This window comes from Rousettus aegyptiacus, unplaced genomic scaffold (assembly GCF_014176215.1).
Source record: "Rousettus aegyptiacus isolate mRouAeg1 unplaced genomic scaffold, mRouAeg1.p scaffold_m13_p_6, whole genome shotgun sequence".
Taxonomy (NCBI): domain Eukaryota; kingdom Metazoa; phylum Chordata; class Mammalia; order Chiroptera; family Pteropodidae; genus Rousettus; species Rousettus aegyptiacus.
Window position 1 is genome coordinate 82,124,801 of NW_023416309.1, and position 18,908 is coordinate 82,143,708.

The window sequence follows — 18,908 nt, forward strand, 5'->3', positions numbered from 1 at the left end:
TAAGGAGAGTGGGAGTTAATTTACATCTTAGTACCAAGGATTCCAGCACGCTATAGAGAACTATTCTTAATGATTTCAACATCGGTTAAGCCAGACTAGCTGTAAACATCTAATTTCCTGAAGACAAGGAACATCTCTCTAGCCTTTAACTTATTTAAACAGTAAGAGTTACAGACTACCCTTTGCATTCCTACACAGAACTTCCTTTTCTCTGAAGAAAAGGGTAGGGCATAAACTTAACCACAAGAGAAGAAACTGCTACATGCTGGCAGTTGTTTTTGACAGAATAACTTTAAAATTTTTACTCTTCCTTCTAGACTTTCATAGACACAAATTTTGAGATTTTTTAAGGGTAAGAAACAAAAGCAAAGATAAAATGTATGCCAAGAGTTCTTGAAAAGGTTAAACAGAGTTACCATGCCATTCAGCATTCCTAAAAGAACTGAAAACATGTCCTCATTAAAAGTTGTACATGAATGTTCTTAGCAACATTATTCATAATAGCCAAAAAGTTAAAATAACCCAATTGTCTATCAATTGATGAATGGATAAATAAAATGTGGTACAGCCATAAAATGAATGTTATTTAGCCATAAAAGTACTGTTACATATTGCCACATGAATGAATCTTGAAAACAGTATATTAAATCAAAGAGGCCAGTAACAAAGGGCCACATAGTGTATGATTCCATTTATATGAAACATCCAGAACAAGCAAATCCAAATAGAGACTGAAAGAAGATTAGCAATTGCCAGGGGCTGAGGGAGTGACAGCTAATGGGTATAGCACTTCTTTTTGGGGTGATAAATATTCTGGAATTAGACAGTGGTGAAGGTTGCACAACATTGTGAACGAATACACTAAAAACTGCTGAATTGTATACTTTAAGGCACAAATTTTATGGTATGTGAATTATCTCAATTAAAACATATGCCCCCCCAAATACAATCAGTGAGTAAAAAATATAAACAAAGGGGGACATCCCTTCCTTTCTGTTCTTCTCATCTTAACCCCATGCAAAATCTTTGACTAAAAAGCCATATATTTTCTGTAGTTTTTCTGAAAATGACTAGAACCCTAAAAATATCCTAACCACCAAACAAAACAGCTGCTTATTTTGATAACATATTTGTAACACAGACCTTCCTTAAAATGCAAGTTGACAGAGGACTTATTCTACAAACCCAAATGTGTACAATCCACTAGAATTAGCTTTAAGGAGAGATGCCATTGTAACCAGCCCTGGCACAAAACACATTCCGGTTCACCAAAGGGAACTGCACTATTATCCAGTCCAGTCAGAAGGGAATGTGATCAGAAACCAAACTACGATGGACGTTCTCTTAATGTTTTCTGTCTCAAGCCTGAGAGACTGGGCCTCAAAAACGAAACACAACAAAAACCCATATTCAACTACTACTAAGTTATAGAAAAGTATGTCCTGCATTTAAATTCTTGGAAATAAAATTTAAAAGACGTTTTGGAAACTGAATACTAAATCATTCAGGATGGGATCATACAAATTTTTTTAATGCATTCAATATCACACTGGAAATTAATAAGTACTATTCTCAGGTGCTAAGCTCATCCGTTTAATGTCAATTCTACTGTTTCTTAATTACTGATGCAGTTAAACAATAGTCCTGCTCACATATAAGATATCTTAATTGGTTGAAACATTAGTCATATAATAAAAGATACTTTAATCTCTTTTTAAACAACGTCCTGGATTTAGAACCTCTATTTCAAAATAGCAAAAAGAATAAGGCAGATTTTTTAAAGGGAAATCAAGATGAATACTAGGTTTTGTTCTAAAACTATGAATGACATCTAGCCTACACCAGCTATACAAGGGTTATAAAATACATAGAACCTGAAGCATGTTGAGCGTCCTTAATAATTAGAAAATCCAAAGGCACTGTTATCACAGCACTTTTCTACCAGCTGTACATTTTCAGATTCAGTGCAGCATGGGAGGTACTAGGATGACAACATAGATTAATAATATCAAACATGATGTAGAAAAAATCCCACTCAAATGACTCCACTCAGAATTCCACTCACTCAAAAAGCATTAATCACACGTTAACAGTAGTTTGAGAATTATCTGTCACACACTGGCAGTGAGTTATATCTTTCTTCTGTCTATGTTCCAGGGTGTAGAGAAACCATGTGGCTTTCTTATATCTTTAAAAACCATGTCCCAAGGGAACAGATAACTGCTGTTCCTTGAAAGTATATTTAGCGTCTCCTTTCAGTACGCTTTAAATCTGTTTTTCCATTTCCCTACACCTTTATATTCCGTCTCTCAAATATTTCATTTTCCTTCTTTTGCTCTTCCAACAGCGCTTTATCTTAAATTCTAAACCACCTAGAATGGGGTTACGCTAATTTTTTTTTTAATGCATTGAAGATCATATGAGATATTAAGTACTATTCTCAGGCACTAATCTCATCCATTTAGTGTTATACTCTACTGCTTCTCAATCTCTTAGTCTCTCCCTAATCTTTCCCTTCCAATACTCATTTTGCCTCCACCTTTAGCCCTCCCAAAGTCGCCACTCCACGTTTTCCTCAGGCTCTTTAAAACCAGTCTCCATCCCCACAGCAGGTTTTCCCAAGAATCTCCACCTCCCTCAACTCGTCACTCATTGCCCTCTGTGACATCCAGGGGTTTTGTTCTGATCCTTCATTCTCGCCAACATCGGACCCCACGCCTACCCCCAGCACCGCCCTACACAATTCAGGGAACGCCCCCTCACTCTCCCTGGATCCCTCAAACGTGTCTCTTCCCCCAAAAACCACCCCCCCCCCCCGCAACCACCCTTCTCACTCCCAGAGCCTGCCAGGTCTCTTTGCACCTTCTGAGCCTCTTCTCTTCTCCCTTCAGAGTTTTCAGACATCCTAACCTCTTGGAGTACTCATGGCCCTCGCCCAACCGCGGGGCATCGCGCGCGCTCCCCCCGCCCATAGAGCTCCTCCGGGCGCGGCCCTCCGACCTGCCTCCGCGCCTCCCGCAGCCCCTGCAGTCTCTGGCCCAGCTCCCGCCGGTAGCTCTGCGCTGCCTCCACGTTCTCCCGGGCCTCCTGCAGCAGCAGCTCCGGCTCCAGCTCCATCGCCCCCCCGCCCGGCCGCGCAGCCAGCAGCTGCAAGCGCAGTTCCCAACTGCCCCAGGCGCCGCCGAGCGGCCCCGCGAGGCCAAGAGCAGGCGGAAGCACCGCCCCTCCCCGCCCCACGTTGTCCTTGATTGACAGCCAAGCGCCGCGCTTCGCGCCACTGGCGTCTGGGTCCCAATGCCGCCCACTCCGCAGGCTCACCTGGCCTTCTCCCTGCTCCTTGCGTAGCTCCTGGCCCCAAGCGTTTTACAGGTCAACAAGTGGAGGACAGGAAAAATGTATAACTACACCTTACGAAGTGTTTCCCCACATCTTATCTCATTCTGGCCTCCTGTATCTCCCTTTCTCAGAGAAAGAAACCATGGGAATTTCAACCTAGATGACTCTTAAATCATCATTGTCCTACCTCCCTAGTAAAAGAACATCCCAGCAGCGACAGATATTTTGGGAGGTTACTATGAACTGGGCACCACGCTCAGAGGGATCAGACAAGGACCCCACTCCCCAGAAACTCGTAGTCTAAAGAGGGAGTCAAGACAGGTCAGCGGTAGGTTACAGCAATCCTTACAGAAGTCTAGGACAAGTGTTAGCAAACTTTTTCTGTGAGGGCCAAGGAGTATAAATTTGGAGCTTGACAGTCCATAAGGTCTTTGTTGCAATATAGTAAATTGCTAGGACAGTGTGCAAATAAAACTTTATGGACACCGAAATTTGAATTTCACCTCATTTTCATGTGTCACAAAATATTCCTTGCAATTTTTTTCAAATATTTTTTAAAAAGTATAAAACATTCTTTGTTCAGAGGCCATAAAAAACAGGAGGTGTGTCAGATTTGGCCCTGGGCCATAGTTTGCTGACCTCTGGCCAAGGATGTTAGAACTGAAAGTTGCCTCAGCCAGGAAACAGAATGTGATTTGCTCAGGGTTACACAATGAATCTGTACTAGGGGCTAGATCCCAGTTTTCCTGGGCCAGACTGCAGCTCTTTCTACCACATTGTTTTGTACTAAGTAAATGACTCTTGGAACTAGAGAAATTTTGAAAAGGGAAGCCCTTCTGGAGAAAATGGAAAATTAGCTTTATCCTGAAGATAAGGTAGCCACACACAATAAATACTGTATTAGCCAATGGATCCCCTTTATTGTTTAAGGCAGCCTGAATTGAGTTTTCTGTAACTTGCCACTGAAGGTATTCTAAAAGATACAAGATAAACAAAGGCAGACAAGAAAGCTAGGGAGACTCAGGTATAATTGACATGTAAAAGGCAAAAATATATACTAAAGATATTTAGGAACATTCTGAATAAATAAAAAGGCCATTGAGGTAGAATCAGGAAAGACTGACAAAAATAAAATATATTAATATTTATTTACTCTCAGCCTTGGCCTTTATACTCCTAACCTACCAATGAAGGGGGTGATTTGCTTTTACCTCCTCACCTGCAGGTTGTCTTCCACCTGGCTCCCAAGCCTCAGTAATACAGAATCAAGAGAAATGACTAAAGAGTCAGGTAGGAAAGAGGAAGCTGAGTATCAAGAGTTTTTCGTTGGGTTAGAGATTGAGGGAGAAACTCCAGAGTACTAATAGGGAATAAGGAAATGGGAGGGGAAAAGAGGATATTAAAAAGAGTTTCTATGACTTATGAATTAGAGACTGTCAGTAGGTTTCACTATACAATACAGTACAATATGTGATTCTGGGTTGGATCCATTTGCTACAAAGGGCATCATTGCGACAATTGAATAAACTTGAAGGTTCTGAGGATTCAATGATAATAAAGTATCAATGTTATATCCTGTTTTTGATGGTTACATTGTGAGTTTATAGAGTGTACTTGTAGAATGTTAGCAATTTACTCTCAAAAGGTTTATTCAAAAAAAAAAGTTTTTGCACTGTATTTGCAACTTTTCTGATAAGTTTGAGATTTCTATAAATTTGAATTTTCAAAATTAAAAAAATATATAGCATTAATAAAAATATTTAAGAGACACGTCAAGATTAGAATTATCTCTTAATTATTGTTGATTGCAGGAGTATTTCTTTGTATGAGTTGCTATTTAAAAACTAAGTCCCAAGACTTAGTTGTAGCCAATTGATTCTAAAAAATGTGTTAGTAGTATTAAGCGTATAAAAATAGTGGTCAGTAAAAAATTGTCAGTATGTGCTAAGTACAGTTTGCAGGTTTTTGAGAAAAAATTGGAGAGAGAAAAGAGGATGTCTTTGCTGATTAGATGAACAAATATTGTGAATCCATGTTTACCAAACAACTATCTGCTTACAACTTGATATTCCAGATGTTGCAATTTTCTGGCAATTACATTCATATTGTAAATAAAGAAATAAATTAGCAAGTTCCTTTGTTTCTTATCTTATTAGCATAAGAAGTCTGTGCCCCTGCGTATACACTTGAGAAGTCAATTCTGGGTACCCTTGAAAAGTCAATTCTAGACCAATGTGATGCCATAAAGATTAAAAAATAAAACTAACAAAAAAATCCCTGTCTGATGGCCTGCTGGTTTCTATCATTGCCACCTCCAAATCAGTCTTCCTGTGTTCAATCTTCCTCTGTGTTATCAGAGTATTTACTCTTTAGGAACTTATGCTATAAAGTTAAAAACAATGTTTCCAAAAATTTCAAGCCTGAGTAGTTTCATAAGATTTCTTTCAGTTTTTTTTTTCTGTAATATTACTTTTTCCTATAGTACGGGTATATTAGATACATGTTTCTTGCCTCCTACCAGTTAGATGATGAAGGAAATAAAGCTGAATGAGACTAAGATTAGTGTCTTAGCTTTATGGAAGTTCTCTTTTTAATTTTTTAAAAATTTCGTGTTGTAAAGCCCTCCAGAGAGGGATCAATTCTGTTCAATTAGCTTTAGAGAACACACAGAATGTAATATGTTCAAGAAAATTAAATAAATATATATATTTTTTTACTGACTCAATCTGTGCCTAAATCTTCCTATTCTTCTGAACCTAACTTTTCTCCTTTCTCACTGTAAAACCTCTGTAAAGGCCAACACCCTAATTTAAGCCTCATTATATTATACCTGGACTAATGCCAAATGGTTTTTCCTTATTTACCCCCTCCACTTATCCTATATATATTCACTTCATTGAACAAATATTTGAGAATGTACTGTATGCCAACCCCCACTTTATCTTAAGACAGACCCAAGTCCCACCTCTCTATCATTTATCTTCCTAAAACAGGTTTTGCAAATGTCACTGTACTTGTAAAACCTTTAATGTATACTTATTAAAATCAAAGCTTCTTAACCTGAACCAAAACTTCATCTCTAAATATGTTATTCAGTCTTACCTATTGAGTCAAAGTAGTCTGTTTCTTCTTTCTTAAACAGTGCACTTATATTATCTCCAAATGCTTACACCCTTCCCCACTTAGTTTTATCCTACCTAGGGTGCCTTTCCTCATGGCTTTTTGTTTAGTTAACAATACCTTGATTCACTCGGGAATATGTCTCAAGACTGCGAGTAGATGCCTGAAAACATGGGTAGGACTGAACCCTATACATATGCTATATTTTTTTCCTATTCGTAAATACATTTTCACTTCTCTTTGGCATGTCCAAATTGCCAGCATCGCTACTCTCATGTTTTGGGGCCATTATTAGGTAAAATAAGTGTTACTTGAACATAAGTACTAAGGCAGGCAGTCTGATAACTTAGATGGCTACTCAGTGACTAATGGGTAGGTAGAGTATAGAATATGGATACACTGAACAAAGGGATGATTCACATCCTAGGAGAGCAGGAATGTGCAAGATTTATTTATCCTACTCAGAATGGTGTGCAATTTAAAATGTGTGAATTATTTATTTCTGTAATTTTCCATTTAATATTTTAGATGGGTTATTGAGGGTAACTGAAACCCCAGAATGTGAAACCATGGATAGGGCTGGGGTGGGGGTATACTATTATAAACTCTAAGAAGATAGGAATTTTTGTTGGTTTTGTTTACAGTTGCTTTGTTCATAGTTGACATGTAGTTTTTATAGAATAGATGAATAGATGGATAGCACACCACATGACAGTGAGGTATGGAACTGAAAAAAACGAGACATCAGTTAAAGTTAGATATTCTACATCCATTGCTTTATCCCATGCATTTAAGTGACCTCTCCCCATTGCTTCCACTGAATGCATGAGTTATAAACACCCCTGTCCCCAAAGAGATTGGAAGAGAAACTGAATGGTCCCAGAGACCAGTTAACATTGAGAAGTTCTCCATGAAAATGCCAGTTCATTTCCTGATCATACTATAGTAGAGCTCACTAATGAGTATACCACCATGCTAAAAAAGTTCAATCAGCTTTAACAATTTTTAAAAACAGCTTTGTTGAGTATAACAGATTTGCAATAAAATATATATACTTAATGTACACAATTTGATGAACTTTTTCATGAGTAGATATTTGTGGAACCATTACCATAATCAAGATAAGGAACATTTCCACCACTCCCCAAAGTTTCCATGTAATCCATCTCTTTGTAGTTCATCCCTCCTTCAATCCCTGAACCCAGGGAACAACTGATTTGCTTTCTGTCATTAGGGATTAATTTGCATTTTCTTGAATTTTACATAAATAGAATCATATATATGTACTCTTTTTTCATCTGGCTTCTTTTACTCGAAATAAGGATTTTGACATTCATTCATGCTGTTTCATATATTAATAGTTCTTTTCCTTTTATTGCTGAGTAGTACTCCATGGTATGGATGTAACACAATGTGTTTATTCATTTACTTGTTGATGGGTTGTTCATAGTTCTTTTTTTCCCCTATTATAAACAAAGCTGAGTAGATACCTGTGGAACCATTACCATAATCAAGATAAGGAACATCTTTACCACTCCCCAAAGTGTACAAATCTTTATAACATAACTATGTTGGGAAGGTAGGAGGAGAAGTGTTGAGAGAGGTGTTATAAGAGAATTAAATCCTTAACCACCATAACAGGGCGTTAATTAATACTGTTTTAAATTGTTAAATTAAGAAATAGCTGTATTAGCATGTTATAGTAGTATTTAAAAATAGGGAGGTATTTATAGTGCTAGAAGAGTTTCGGAAGTAGCTACCTCTGGGATATAGAACTGGGGTATGAAATAGAAGTCAGCTGTTTTTTTGATAAATTTTGTAATGTTCTGATATTTTTTGACCAAATACAGACACTAGTTTGATAATAAAAGTTAGTAATTTTTAAAGTAGGGGTTAATCAGATTGGGACAATAATCAAAAATGACATGGGCACACTGTAAAATGCTAAATTGGTATATAAATGAGAGCTCTTTTAATTTAAAATTGATAAATGCTATGAGCTCCTAAATAAGGGTTATATAAAATATTAACTACATGTCTAAAAATAAACTCTTAAAAATAAATGCTTAATAATCCAATGCAGTTTAGGTGCTTGGTGATTTAGAAAAATAAAAAGGTGCTAGAGACATACCCCATAACCCAGCAATTCCACTTCTAGGTATGTATCCTAGAGAAACATTATATGTGTTCAAAAAGACATAGACAAGACGGTTCATTGAGTCATTGACTAAGAAAATTAGAGACAAAATAAGTGTCTGCCACTAAGGAAATGGATACATAAAATGTGCATTTTTGGATGGAATGCTCAGAAATGAAAGGGAATGAATCAGATCTCCATGTATCATGAATAGCTCTTAAAAACAATGATGAATGCGGAAATAAAACAAATTGCTGAGTAACATTTACAGTGTTGCCTTTTATAGAAACGAAAACAAACATAAAGATTTTTCTGTACATACACATATGTATGTAAAAGTATAAAAAGGGCTGCCATGCTATCCACCAAATGGGTAATATTGGCTATCACTAGAGTGAAGAGGAAGAGACCAAGTTGTGGGTGGAAGTCAAAGAGACTTTCCCTTTTCTCTGTAATTTTCTCACTTATTTCTCCTCCTTACATCCTTTTCCTCCTCCCCTTCCCCTTCTTGTTCCTCCTCATCTTCCTCCACCTTCTCCTTGGGTAGCATTCTTTCACTACATGAATTATCAAAAAAACAAACCAAAACAACAAAACAGTGTATACTCAGTGCATTCTCTCTTCCTGAAAAATCTTATCCAAGGCTAATACTTTTCAAAGAAAAAGTAATTACCACTGATTTCATTGAAGAAATTTGTGCCCTTTATTCTGTCAAGATAATAACAAATACCATCAAGATGAACGCAATTACATCAATTATTAATATCAATTTGCATAGTCCGACCTTACAAGGTGCCTCCTCATTATGATTTGATGTGTCCTTTTACTTTTTTTTCAGTTCTTACATACCGTTCAGTTAAACCTGCAATCAAAATACTCTATATTTATGTAACTGCTACTGTAATGTAGAAAAAAGTAAAAGCTAAACAAATCCATGAAAACAATGCAAATGATGCATGAGATTATCATCACTACAAACCAGCAAACTACTGGCACCCTGCAACGACTCTGCACACAGGGCAAACCAGCTGAGGCGATGACCTTGGTCTCTCCAAGCTGCTCGCGAGGACGAAATCCATGGGAAGACATGCCTCCTTAGTTCAATTGATGGTAGAAAATCAAAACGCCGGGCCCCGAATAGGCGCATCTCGAGGTAGGACGCTTGCCAAAATAACATTTTATTCGAAGTGGAAGGTGTGTAATCAATTGTTATTTCGTTTCCTGTTTTTTTCAAATTTCCACTTCTCAATGGGGGTCGGCCTGGGGCGTAAAAAGCCTAGGGTTTTAATTCTGTCACTAGCATACGTTAGTCAAATCATGTCCTCACCCGTGACACTGAGCTTGAGGAGCTCGAATCCTCCAAATCCCCGCTGGTTTTAAATTCTGCGGTGCGACAATTCCGCCTCCAACAGGTTCGCCAGAGATGTATTTTGACCCTCTCGCTTCACCGTCCGCGCAGCCTCCAGAAACAATCCTAAGTTCCGCCCCTTGCGCGCCAGACGGCGCGAAAACCCAATTGACAAGAACTCCCTCCGAAGCCCGCGGGTCGGATCTGCGTTCGGCCTGCTTTCTCCGCCCGGGCCCCACTCCCGAACTCTCAGCCTGAAGTGCCTGGCTTGGGGACAACCCGCGCTCACCGGCCGCGCCCTAGGGTCCTGTCCGCCCGCGCTTTCTCACTGCCTCTTCCCGCGTTTGACTCGCCCGACCTGGGCCCAGCCTCCACGGACCGCTCCGGGCGGGTGGGCGCCGGGAGTCCGAGACAGACTCGGCGGCCCCGCTCCTGGTTCCTGCGGGAGCCGGCTTCCTCCATGGCTTCCAGGCATGCGGGGCCGGGCTGTACAAGGTCCTAGGAGCCGGGATTCCGGGCAGCAGGGAGATGGTGGGGGTCCTCGCTATGGCGGCGACAGCTGCTCCCCCTCCGGTGAAGGACTACGAGATTGAGGTGAGCTTGAGTTATCTCCCTCCGTCTGTCAGGGATAGATGAAAGGTGACCCCAACATTAGGTCCATGAGGGGAGAGGAGGGACATGGTGAGCCCTCAGTTGTGACATTGTGTGGAACAGTTGCTGGAGTGTGTCGTTTCTTAAAGTCATGATAGATCCTGACAAACAGATTGTGAGATCTTTGCAGGGCTGGGTAAGTTAGGTCTTGAGTTAACCAGTTCTCAGATCCTGAAATACTGGTGGAACTTGATATTTTGGACTGGAGAAATGTCGTGGAGAATCCGGAGGTAAGTTTCTGTTCGTGATATAGGTTCATAGAACTTTAGCGTTGAAAAGGATCTTTAAGTTCAACTAGTCCATCCCTCTATCCGTTCTAGGAATGCCACTTAGAATGTCACTACAGGAATCAAACAAGGTACTTTATAAAAATCGCTTACTTTGGCTGTCTAGAGCTTAATATACTGCAGTTAGGAGTTCGGGCATGGCATACTGTTATTCTTGTGTGTTCATCAATGAATTGCACTAAGTTTCAGTGAAATACACTAAGCTGTCGTTGAGAAGAGATTGTAATGCCTTGAAATAGACGAGTAGAGTCTTGTAGTAGACAGTTGGTATATTTTTATATACATTTTCATATCAAGCTAACTGAAGTATGCATACTGGTGTCCTTTAAGTGAGCTAAGGTGTCTTTTTGCCTGTTTACCTGGGCTCTTTCTTACTTTTTAGAATCAAATTTTGTCTATTTGCTGATAGTTGTTATGCTGATACTTGTTTGTTAAATCTAGGCAGTTGCTCAGCTTGTCTCAGGTGTGAGGGCTTTTGGTACCTGAATTACACAGTTCTTAATTTTTGTGTGGTCAACTTTCTCAGTTTTTTCATTAAGTTTCTGCTTTTGGTGCCCCGCTTAGAGAGCCTATTTCATAGTGATACTTACTATTTAGTATTTTAAGGGTAAGGGCCTTATCCATGTTATTTTACTTAATATTAGTCCTGTGATATATTATCTGTATTCTATAGATGAGAGAAGGTTAGAAAGTAATTAAAAGTAAATTAAGTTAGAAAAAAGTAGATTTATTTAAGATCCCACACTAGTAGATGTCAGAGCCAGCACTTGGACTTAGATCTGCCTTTAGCCTATGATATTATGTCTCCGATACCATCTCAGGGTAATAACATTTATACTAACAACTCTTTAGCATTTCCTTCTAATACATTTACCATTTAATTTTAACACAAAATTTTAATCTGTTTATAATTTATTTTGTTTCATATTTATCCAAATGATTAGAAATCTGTACCAATATCATTTAGTAACTACTTTGTTCACTAACTTGAATGCCACTGTTATATATACCTATATCTTTTTCTGGTTTCTAATTCATTTCATTAAGTTGCTTGACTTCAAGTACTATGTTTTATTCATGATGGCTGTACAATATGTTTTCATTTTCTAGAAGTATAATGCCTCCATTTATTTCTTATCTCTTAAAAAATGTCTTTGTTATTCTGGCAAACTTATTCTAACAAATGAACTGAGGGAAGTTAAAATTAAAGAAAAGACTGATGGAGCTTTTTGTAACCAATAAGCATTTTATTTTCTGTTATGTAAGTTGCTAATTTATGACCAACAGAAATAAAAGCTCCCCAAAAAAGTTATTTATTTATTTATTTATTTGTTGGTGACATTGGTTATGAAATCCCATAAGTTTCGTCTGTACACTTTAACAGTAAGGCGTGCGTGCACACACACACACACACACACACACACACACAGAGTGTTCACCTCCCATAGTTAGATTTCTTTCTGTCACCACATATTTGACCCTTTACCCCGTCTACCTCTCCCCTCCCTGCTACCCTCTGGTAGAAATATAACTCTTTAGCATTATAGTCACCTTGATATTTTGAGGGTAATAATGTAGGAGGCAGGCAGTGACTGTTTTAATAACAAATTAAAACACTGGAAAATTTTGTTTTATTTGTGGTAAGTGTCCTTCACCATAACTTTTACTTGATTAATAAATTTTGGGATCCTAGGTTTGTATCTGATTCTCAGAGGTAGAAAATTTGTTTGTTTTTAACTAAAAATTAAAAAGGGAATGGAATTAACATAGAGTCCTTACCATGCATCAGACCTCAGATGTTTTTATGTAATGTGTTCATTATAAATTCTGTGAGGTGAGTGGTACTATTCAAAGGTTATGGGGTAAACAGAGGCCAGAAGAAATTATACATAAGTAGAGTGGCCTTGAAATTTTTTATTGAAGTGTAATATGTATGTGTATGTGTGTGTGTGTGTGTGTGTGTGTGTATATATATGTTATAAAGTATGCAAATTATAAGCGTATAACTTGATGTGTTGAGATTTGAATGTAGGCTTAACTTTAAAGCTCTTTTTCTTTCTGATATATCATGTCACCTAAGGGAGCCTTCCTTTTTTATCCATTTATGTAAAATATTAGATACAGGTTTAAAATGTATGTTCTGTATTATTTCACTTGAAATAAGTGCTTTTTTTAAATTTTAAATCAATAGGTGTGCAAAAAACGAAGGAAAGATGATGACAGATCTTGTGAAACAATTACAAAATATTTATCACCAATAGGGAAGACTGGAGACAGAGTTTTCTCTCCACCAAAATCCAGTAATATTCTGGATTATTTTAGAAAGACTTCACCCACAAATGAGAAGATTCAATCAACAAAAGAGTACAAGATAAAATCATCTGCACCATTGCCTGCTGACAGCGGCAAAGACTCTAAAATACCTTTGGAAATGTTCTCAAATATAGAGTTTAAGAAGAGAGGAAAGAGAGTTAATTTGTCTCATCAATTAAATAACATTAAAACTGAAAATGAATGTCCAATTCAAATTAATAGTGATGACAGCAAAGAAGACTGTAGTTTAAATAATGATTTTGTGGAAAGTAGCACTTCTGTTTCACTGTACAAGAAACATGTAGAAGTACTTGCAGAAAGTACTCAAGATATCAAAAACCAATCAAGCACTATGATCACCAAAAAAAGTTCCAAGAAAGTAAATCCTAAACAAAGGACCACAAAAAATGATTGTAAAAAATTGAGAAAGAGGAAGTGCCGAGATATAATAGATCTATCTGAAAGTTCACCCTTGGCAGAGGAACTACCTCTCCTTAAAAATGTTAAAAATACTAAACAGATAATGCCTTCCCCAATTAATGAAATTGAGAATACTGCAAATGATGCAAACTCTAGCGATAATATAACAAAAATAGCCCAGTTAAATGATGGTACAATAACTGTCTCATATGAGGAATTTTTAAAAAGTCACAAGGAAAATAAACTGGAACAGATATCAGACTCTAAAATGTCAATTTGTATTCCTTCTGAAACTGTTGAAGATAGAGTCAAAGGTGATTGTATAAGTGCTACAGAAACCTGTGAAATTTCCCAACAGGTCCTCTCCAGGACAGTTACTGTTCTTGCACAAGTTCACTCTGTTCCCCCCAAAAAGACAGGGAAAATACCCTCAATTTTCTTGAAACAAAAGCAGTTGGAATTGGAAAATAGTCTATCTGATCCTGAGAATGAACAGACAATTCAGAAAAGAAAATCTAATGTTGTTATACAGGAGGAAGAATTAGAATTGGCTGTTTTGGAAGCTGGAACTTCTGAAGCTGTGAAACCAAAATGCTCTCTAGAAGAAAGACAGCAGTTTATGAAAGCATTTAGACAGCCAGCAACAGATGCACTTAAAAATGGAGTCAAAAAGCCTTTTGATAAGCACAGAGAGCTCAGTGAAAAAGCTTTAAATGAGGAAGGAAGAGACAATAATTTAAAAAAAATAATAGAAAATTCCAATATCCAAATGATTTCAAATAATGGCAGTTCACAGCCACACACTGATAAAGGAAGTTTTCCTAAGGAGAAAAGTAAAAAGCTGAAGAAAAAAGATAGGAAAATATCGAATACTGGTGCTGCTTCAGGCGAAAATAGAGAGGGAAATACTCAAAAGAAAAAAACTTTTTCCTTTACAGATAAACAAAATAAAAATAGGTTTAGAATGAGTTTAAGACAAAAAAACCCAGAAGTTTATCAAAACAGACTATTATTTAACAGTAAAAGTCTTATTTGTGAAGATATAGCTAATGATGACCCTCCAAAGATTTCCTCTCTGTATAACAATAAGTCTTCAAGAAAAACTAGCACACCAGTTAAGGATAAGGTTATACACTCTGAAGCCAATACTGAAGACAACTTGGTAAATGTTTCTACTCCCAAATCAATGAGAAGATCTGCAAGAAGTAGCAGTATGCCTACTACAATAATCACTAGAGGTACAGATTCTGAAGATGCACCAAATGGTAGTCCAGTAAAGCCTTCCACTCCAAAAGCAGCCAACTTAGCAGAAAAGCATAGCTTATATACAGCGGAATTAATAATAGTATCCTCTGATTCAGAGAGCCCTATTAGGTAAGGTAAAGCTTTGTTTTTCTTCTAAAGTTCTTAAGTGTTATGCATATACCATAAGCTGGGAAGGAAAATATTTCAAGTATTAGTATTATTTTTCAAGAACGCAGCTGATTTATAAGGAAAAAAATTGTTTAAAAAATGCTGAAAATTTCCCACATTTAATATAAAGTCAGACAGATTTTAGAATAATTCTAGATATATTTTAGATAAGTTCTAAACTCTTATTCATTACAGTTGCTAATCTCTGGAGAAATATCTTTAAATATGAATTCTGTGTGTTTAACAAACAAGATTAAAAAGTGAGTCTTAGAACTTTATTGGGTAAACTGGGCTATACACTATCAGGTATATACTTGCATGCTGGTTCTGGCTAATATAAGTGATCTTAGGGGCTAAATTTCTGTAAGGCACATGATTTTTAAAATAATTTATATTTTTTAAGTTTAACATTTAGTTTGGCTTACTTTTCAATAATCAGTAGTTTGAAACAAATGAGGTATTTCTATTTTAGAACTGTCCAGAAATTGGTGCCCTAGTTGGTTCTTTTCTGTATTCAATTGAAGTTCTTAACACATTATATTCATGGAAATGTTTCTAAATATCTTTTTTTTTTTTTTGCAGAATGAAATTCACCAGAATTAGTACTCCCAAACAATCTAAGAGGAAATCTAAGACAAGATCCAAGAAATCTGAAGCAACTGATGGAGATTTTACCTTACAAACTAGAAAGGTAATTGAAATATTAGATAGTCCTAAAAGTGGCATTCTGTTTCCTAAAAAACAACAATTACTACTATTTGAAGTAATACTCTACAAGAAGATTCAGATATTTCATGGATCGGTTAACTACAGCCCTATATTAGTTTTCACTTATTCTGTTTCCTCTAGCTAGTTTATTAAGATATTAAGATATCTTATTGTGAGATAAAAGCAATTGATGAGGGTGGAGTATAATTTACTTACAAAAAGTTTTGTTAGAGTTACATTCCAATTGTTTGCTTATAGGTCATAATTGAATGTTTGGTTTATTTATGTAAATTAGAGGGTAAAAAAGAAGGTCTCTAAACCCTGGTACTGTTGACATTTTGGACTGGATAATTATTTGTTGTAGGGGACTATCCCGTGCATTAGAGGATGTTTAGCAGTGACCCTTGCCTTTACCCAACTCCCCTATTTATGACAATCAATATCTCTGGACATTGCCAGATATCCCCTGGAGGGGGAAAAAAATCACCCTCAGTTGAAAACCACTCCTGTAAAAGGAGGGGTAGGATATATAACTAGAGGTAGGACATATAACTAGCTGCTTTGGGGAAATAAACTGCTAGGTTAGAAAGTAGGATGTTAGAATTTGGATTCTTTCCAGGGTGAATAGGCGCAGGTACATGTGTTTTGTAAAACCAACAAGATGATTCTGATATAATCTCTGGGTAAAATCTGCTACAGAAAATTGGTATCTCTTGTTTTTACTTAACAGTTATTATTTTTTGACTACTTATCACATTCTAGGCACCGTGCTTAGTACTTATATCATTAATTTCATAGAGTAACAATTTAACTCTTATAGATGAAGAAACTTGGAAGTTCATTGATTAAGAAAACATGAAGTTTATATGTGACTCTGGGAAGTGACTTTCCTAGAGTCACACAACTATAAGTAGTTAGAAAAATGGTTCTTAGCCTAATGGAAAGCACTCTAGAATCTAGCTGATTATACCACAACTAAAGGTTGAAAGTATCTGAGGTGTGCTTTATGCCAAATATTTTATTCTACCTACTTTAATTCTGGAGGATAGCTTAAACTTTTATTTTAGAAAAACCATGCCTTGTTTTGTACCATGTGCAACTTAGAATTGTGACTCAGTAATAAATTTTCTAGCAAGACAGATCTCAAAATTTATTGTATCCAAATTGGGGCCCTTATCTGAATTTACTTAGATCATTGATTTTATCTCATACTAATCATCTGTCACTGAACCTCTTACTACAGGGTCTTATTTTTTGAAGCCTTGTCCAGGCTCATTTACTAGCTTGAGCTGAAAATCTTAGTCTGATTTTCTGGGAGAGATTTTTCATGCTTTTTTGAGAATGAAGGTAAACTTTTTTTTTTTTTTTCCCTAAGAGCCTGATATTCATAATGGCTCTTTCAACAGATATTTGCAGGATGGCTCTGGCTTCATTTTTTTCATTCCATAAGTATTTATTTAATGCAATACTATATGCTAGATATTAGGGAGACAGTCAAGTGTGATACCCAGGGTTCTGTCTTTTGAGTGGATGGTGTTGCATTTCACTGAGATAGGAAGATGACTAGGTATGGGAGAAAGATGAGGAATTTGGTTTTGGAAAAACGGATTCAAGGTCCCTGTGGGATGTCCAGGTAGAACCATCTATAATTAGCAGTTGGATCCATGGTCCTAAATCTTTACGGAGATTTGAACTAGAGGGAAAGCTGAAGGAGTCATTAACATATTGGTGGTAACTGAAACTCTGAAAATGGATGAGACGATGCAGGAAAAGTGTATTTGGTGAAAAGAGAACCTATCCAAAGATAACCCTGGCGATACTCCACAGTCTTTAAGGAATGAGCGGGAGAGAACATGGAAAGAGTGCCTGAATTGGTAGAACAACTTGGAGAATTTGATGTCATGAAAGCATTTCATAGAGAGAGTGGCCAGTATTGTCAAATGCTGCAGAGAAGTTTAGCAAGATATGAATTGAAGTGTCCATTGGTTTTTAGGATTCTTGGTAAGTGCAGTTTAGTGGAATGGTGAATGCACAGATAAGTTTGCTTGCCTGAGGTTAGGCAGAAAGGAGGAGGACAGATTGAGCTCTTTTCTAGGTAGCCATGGCAAAAGAACAATGGGGCTAAAGGAGGTGAGAAAATTTTTAAGAGTAGTTGAAGTCACATGCAGTGGAATCTAAGCTGGATAGGGAATAGAGGCTGTTGAACAGGGAGGTAGTAGAAAGCTGTCAGGACTGAGGTTCCATGGGTAGTCAGGAGTAACCACGTAGGAGCTGGGAGGATAGGTGGCTAGGTTAGAAAGTAGGGTATTGGAAATGATTATTTTTGAGGTGATAAAATTATGGTTGATTTTAAATTTTTCTGTTTTGTGTTTTTCTATATATTTTTAAAACTTATTAGAAAAAACACAGGTTTCAAGTAATAGCAATACTACTTGCCAGAATATATATGTATTTTTTTCCAAACATTCACTAAAACATATCTATAAAACAGTTTGTTTCAATAATTGAGTTGTTAATTTACACTTAGGTGGATTATTTTGAATACTAACTGACTGTAGTAGGTTCATCAGCCTGCCAAAAGTTTTGCTAGTAGAAAAATAAAAATCTATCATGCTCCTACTATAGCAGCAAATCCATAACATTCCTAACCTTCTTACATATGTTTTGAATATCTGTGCCTATTCTTTTAAATATGTTTTTAAAAAACATTTTAAAGGTTTTAACAAACAGCAGGTATTTCTTTAAAAAACAGTAGAAGTATTTAGTTTTATATACTTTTTATAGTTACATGTTTCTCCTTTCAGAGTTTATCTTAGGCTTAAATAGACATCTGTCATTTTTAAGGGATCATATAATATAAAGCTGTTCTGCACCTTGCTCTGTGTGTGTTTTGAAATCCAAGCATAAAAGCCCGTAGAACTCAGAAGGTAGAAAAGCAGTTTATCAGGAAGATAATATAGCACATCAATGGCAGAGCCTGGTCTGAAGGCCAGATTTTATTTTTGTCTGGTGCTCTTTTCCATATGTAATGCCTCTTCAGATATCTCCAAAGAATTTAGCCTGAGGTGACTAAAATCAAAGAATAGATGCTATGAAGATGGTGGGGGAAATAACCTACAATTCTAATCTATACTATGGACATTTTTCTGACTGTTTTTCACAAATGTAATTGTAT

At 36.9% G+C, this 18,908-nt stretch overlaps 2 protein-coding genes across 2 annotated transcripts in view; one reads left to right on the forward strand and one right to left on the reverse strand.

Moving 5' to 3' along the window:
• The window catches only part of CRLF3 (cytokine receptor like factor 3), a 30,744-nt gene extending 27,526 nt beyond the window's left edge, over positions 1-3,218 (reverse strand). Inside the window, exon 1 of the mRNA XM_016152500.2 lies at positions 3,001-3,218. Coding sequence (XP_016007986.2) covers positions 3,001-3,117 — 117 coding nt within the window. The 5' untranslated portion in view covers positions 3,118-3,218. The remainder of the gene's footprint in view (positions 1-3,000) is intronic.
• Positions 3,219-9,983: 6,765 nt separating this feature from the next.
• The window catches only part of ATAD5 (ATPase family AAA domain containing 5), a 32,672-nt gene continuing 23,747 nt past the window's right edge, over positions 9,984-18,908 (forward strand). The window contains exons 1-3 of the mRNA XM_016152493.2: positions 9,984-10,535; positions 13,071-14,986; positions 15,608-15,716. Of these exons, the coding sequence (XP_016007979.2) occupies positions 10,470-10,535; positions 13,071-14,986; positions 15,608-15,716 (2,091 nt within the window). The 5' untranslated portion in view covers positions 9,984-10,469. The remainder of the gene's footprint in view (positions 10,536-13,070; positions 14,987-15,607; positions 15,717-18,908) is intronic.